Source organism: Kryptolebias marmoratus, unplaced genomic scaffold (assembly GCF_001649575.2).
Source record: "Kryptolebias marmoratus isolate JLee-2015 unplaced genomic scaffold, ASM164957v2 Scaffold84, whole genome shotgun sequence".
Classification (NCBI taxonomy): domain Eukaryota; kingdom Metazoa; phylum Chordata; class Actinopteri; order Cyprinodontiformes; family Rivulidae; genus Kryptolebias; species Kryptolebias marmoratus.
In genome coordinates, this window is record NW_023665818.1 from 1 (window position 1) to 5,183 (window position 5,183).

The 5,183-nt window shown below is 43.0% G+C and overlaps 1 protein-coding gene across 1 annotated transcript; it reads right to left on the reverse strand.

The window, feature by feature from the left end:
• Nucleotides 1–2,237: 2,237 nt before the first annotated feature.
• LOC108229782 (filamin-C-like) lies at nt 2,238–5,162 on the reverse strand. Its single transcript, XM_017405454.3, has 2 exons — nt 4,934–5,162; nt 2,238–4,864 (listed from the first exon to the last, which is right to left on the reverse strand). The coding sequence occupies exons 1-2, from the start codon at nt 5,160–5,162 to the stop codon at nt 4,677–4,679; spliced, it is 417 nt and encodes a 138-aa protein (XP_017260943.2). The 3' UTR covers nt 2,238–4,676.
• Nucleotides 5,163–5,183: the final 21 nt, after the last annotated feature.

A 5,183-nucleotide genomic window follows, 5' to 3' on the forward strand; every position in this document is an offset into this window, starting at 1 on the left:
ACGTTGCTTCATGATGTCGCTCACAGCGGAACCTGGACTCGAACCCGCAGCCTCAGGATTACAGCCGGCCCCAGAAGCTGATTAATTATTAAACGGACATCAAAGCAGGACGTTTGGACCAGAACCACCTGGGATTTCCTGTTTGCAGAACTAAGGATTTTAACTGAAATGTTTGTTTCTAAAGCCCATAAATAAAATAGTTAGTGGTTTTCAGAGCTAATCTGGGTTCAGTGGAGTTGAATCGTGTCAGCAGAATTTTTAAATGTTTTGCTGAAAATTGAATAAAAACAGTTTTTAGTCCAGCAGTGAGCCTGGAGGTCAAAGGTCAACAAGTTAAAGTAAAAATGAGAGAAATTTAAACGGAGTTCGGCGGAAGTTCTTTTCCTTCATGCAGGGAAACAAGCGGGCTCAGTGTGAGCTGGTTCTGGTTTTGTTTACCACCTGACGGTACCGACATGTTGGACCCACATGCCAGTACCGACAGGTGAACTGGACCCACCTGAGAGCTAGCTGCTAACAGCTACCCGCGGCGGCAGCTCCGGTCCATCCTCCCCGAACCGAACCGTCCGTCATTATCAGCGGGACCGAGATGAATCCGAACCCCGCAGAGAGGCGCCTCTGACCCGGACGGTTCTGGTCCCGCCCCGGCTGTCTTTCCTCGAAGCACAAATGGCGGCTCGAAGCGGAGACAGGTTCGGGGTTTTCCGCCTTCCTTCCCTCCGAACCGAACAGAACCGGTCCGGTTGTGCGTGCTGCTGCCCCCGAACTGGACCAGCTTTGTCCCGCCTGCAGCCGAACCACAGAGACCTCCAGAAACCCGGAGCTGCAGTTCCAGGAACTTTCCAGGAACACGGTCACGTGGTGCGCGGGAGATCATTTAAGGTGGACTGCACGCGCCCGGGTCCTTCCGCCTCTGTGAGAACCCGGACCCACCGTGGATCGCCTTCCAGACCGGTCCGGACCCCGAAACGGGTCCCGGTTCGGATAGATGTCCGTCGAGTCTCCAGGACGCAGAAGACAGGAGGACAGGGAGACATGTCCTCATAAAGAGAGGAAAACACCCACGAGTTTGTCCTGCTGTCCTTCTGAGGACCAGCGAGTCCAATTCAGGACTGTCCCCGGTCCCTGAGGACATTTCTGTCCCAACATCATGTCCTCAGGGTTATAAACATCCAGGCTGTTCCCTGGGAGACTTTTGGATTTTAGTATTTTATTATTTTTATTATAAACCAGAACAGAAAAACTTGTCCTAAATTAATACATACAAACAACAACACCAACACCAACAACAACAACAACAATAATGATAATAATAATAATAATAATAATAATAATAATAATAATAATAATAATAATAATAATAATAATAATAATAATAATAATAATAATAATAATAATAATAATCACATTTCCACCCACAGACAGCCTGGACATGTCTCTAAGGAGGCAGAAACTGAAAACAAGCAGCTCCTTAAAGCTCAAAGATGCAGCAGAAGATTAGTTAGAAGCTAAAAGCAGCTGAAGCAGCTTTTACTTTCGGAGGAACTGAAGAGAAGTCCATGGATTTCTATAGGAAAAATGTAACAATATTAATTTGAAAAAAGTCCCAGCAGCTGAACATTTTATGATAAGGGCTAAAACAGCTTGTGAAGAATTGTTGGACGTGTCTCTGCTGCCCCCTGCTGGTGTCCACCTGCAGCTCATCAGAGTCTTCATCAGTCTGATGAAGAAACGTTTCTGAGAGGAACAAACTGTGTAACATGTTATTCTGTTAAACTTTGTAGGTTATATATGTTTTTTCTCTGTTAGTTAATCTGGTTCACATTTATTCAGTTTTTTTCCCCGTTTTGATTTAGTTTTCTCCTAAACGGCCCATTTTGTATTTTTACTAATAAAACAAAGATCTCAACGAGGAAAAACTTTTTTAAAGAATCACAGCAATTTAGATCTGATGAGTCTCAGGAAATGGATTGTTTTAAATCTGAATTTAGAGTAAAATAATGTAAACTCTTAAATTAAATTAAAAAATAATCTAAAAGTTGACTCAAATTCCAAATTTAACTTTGACGAAACACACAACCAACACTATAAAAAGTCAATTTGAGCATATTAAACATTATCCATGCAGGTTATTGAACATTTAATCCAGGATTTTAAGTAAACCAGTGGTGTCCAACCCTGGTCCTGGTCCTGGAGGACGTCCATCCTGCATGTTTGGGTTTTTTCAGGGGATCAGGCCTGAGTTCGTCCATGAAAACCTAAATTTCTTGGATGAGTTTTTGAGCAGAACCTAAAGGCGTTTGACAGGATCTACAGATCAGGAGGACAATCTACAGATGAAGGAAGTGAGGAGACGGTTCAGGGACAGAAGACATGTTTGGACATTTAATTCAAAAGTCCTCTGCAAAGACTCCAACTCTCTTCTCTAAAGCCCAACAGGAATTTGAGACTAACTTTGTAGTAATCTGAGCTGTGACGGAAACGTATCTGAGCTTTATTTTGAAACTCTTCCTGTTTGCCCTTTAAGTTTTTTTCCTGATGGAATAATAGAAGATCTGCTGAGTCAGAATCTGCTGAGTCACTGGTTGCCATGGTGATTCCCTCCTTTTCTGGGGAGCAGAGGGAGGAGGCGGAGCTTACAGCCCCTCCTCTTGTCAGAAACTCAGAGTAAAAAGTAAGCCTCAGACAAACAGTCTGAGTGAAAACTATCAGAACTTCTTGACCCGTGAGCAGCAGAAGGTTCTGATGGTCCCACAGGTTCTACAGGGTTTATGGAGGAGGAGCCTTCACTTCCTGTTTGGAAGCTCAGATCCAATGGAAGTCAATGAGAGTTTGGCTGTGTGACCTCTGACCTCTGACCTCTGAGAGGAACCCATCCGTCCTCCAGCAGAGACACACTGGGTGGACGGAGACAGAAACACCGAAGAAACTGGAGAAGAAGAGGACAGACTGTGGGAAGAAGCTGACATCAGATAAAATCACCAAACAAACTTTGATTGTGTAAAAACTGTTAGATATTTAAATTAATAACAAATTTTAGGTAATTTCTTCTCCGTTGTTAAAAGCAACAAGATGTCAGTTGCACAAAGTTTTATTATGCCTGCACAATGTTTCCATACTGAAGGTTAAAATATCAAACACACACTTTCACTCATTCACTTGGATACATAAAAAACTAGAAAAGATCACTCTGACAAACTGAAGTTCCTCAACTTTCACAAAAATAAAACTGGTTGATTCTCTGCTGCTTCCTGATGCAAATATAAAAAACTTTTGGCTGGAACTCATCTGCATCTCCTCTCAACTGTAAGATCATTTTCTGTCAAAGAAAAAAAACAACAGAGAGAATAACTCTGAAGTTTTTTACAGCTTTAAGCCTCAAGCTCCACAGAGATCCAGAAGAACATCTGCTGAGTGAACATAGTTGTCTCCTCACGTGATGAAAGCTGGAAGTTAAACAAGTCGCAGCTTGGATTTTTCTTCCAAACCTCCGATCACAGACAGTAAACCAAGGTTCTACAAACATGCAGCACTTCTCTGCAGTGGAAAGAAGCTGATCTCAGCTTGGTTCCATCAGGAACCCATGACTGATGGATGAAGAATATTCAAACCAGCTGAACTGAAGAAGCTGATCTCAGTTCCTTTAAGAACCCTCACAAAAGTGGGAACAAGAAAAAGAAATTGGACAATACTGGGTATGAAATGGACTAAAGAAGGTACAAAACAGACAAAGGGTGGAAAAAAGTTCAAACAACAAAACAAACAAAATAGACAAAAAGGGATGAAAACAGACAAAAGAGGGTACAAAGTGGGTGAAGGCTGGTAGAAAAAAGACCCATGTCAGGTAGATTCTTTTCATACCCAAAAAGTCTGGGTACGAAGTGATCAAAGCTGCAAAGGAACATGTGGCATAGTTAGAAATTAACCTAGAGCCCAGTTAACTGATGTTTGGAACTTATTCTTCTAAAAGCAAATTCTGGGATTGTGCTCAAATTCGTCCCTGATCACCGTACAGTTATTTCATCAGGCAGATACTTTCATTCCTCCGGTGCTGACATTTGGGATGTCTGATGGCAGACATAAATAAACTTTGTTTTAACCAGCTAGCATCACTGGGAGTTCCCTGCGACCAGAAGGTTCCACCAAAGAAAGTTTTGGATTTACAGCATGTAACAAATGTTTGTCTTTGGTTGAAACAGGGAGGGGGTGTCTATATTTCTGCTCTAACTCTTACTAGAGATGCTTGTTTTACTCGACTAACTCAATAACCAGACAATCCAACCTGTGAGTTGCAGAAAAGATATTAGAACTTAGTCCAAATCTGATGTCTTTTCACTGAAGCACCAGGAGGGTTTTGTATTTGGCAGCTGAATAATCTGCAAAGCTAAAGACAGATGAGGTCCATCTGAAGCATCTGATGAATCACAGCAGGAGAACACCTCAGATCTCTGGAACAAACCAACAATGTTCTGCAGAAAATCCTGCCCGGTTGTTGAGATTGGATGTTTTGTGGTATGAGTTTAGGTGTGAAATTAAAAAAGTTTTCCCCAGAAACTGAAGCTGTGATCTGAAGCAAAAAGTCCAAATGAAGAAACGAGATGGTTCCCCTGGTCACAGGAAGTGAGAAGTCTTCAGTGGTTGAAACAGAATGAGCTGCGGTGTGAGGACAAAGAGATTTAAGGAACGGTGACATGGAACGGACTCCCGGGGATGTTCTCGTCACCCCACTTCACAATGAGGATGTAGCTGCCTTGTTCCTTCACCGTGTACGTCACGTTGTACATCCTGTTCCCCATGTGTTTCACGTAGACCTCCTCACAGGGCGCCTTTGGCCCGTGAATCCCAACCATTAACATGTTGGTTCCTACCGCACAAAAACAAGAAACATCAGAGAAAAAAAACATCAGAGAACCTTCTTCACGTTGTTTCTTACCTGCTTTGCTGCAGTCGACCGTAAAGGCGTTCTTCTGTCCGATGAAGGCTTTGGAGAGACCAGCGCCGCAGGAGGTCACTTTACTGACATCTGAGGAGAACTTGGGCAGAGAGGCAAAAGCTCCACCCACTGTCGCTGTCTTGGTGACAGATTCCACGAGAACAGATGACGTCTCATGCAAGTTGTGACCTCCAGACAGACGAGGTCCTACAGGAAGATCCAGAAACATCAGCTAAAATGAGTCCAACAG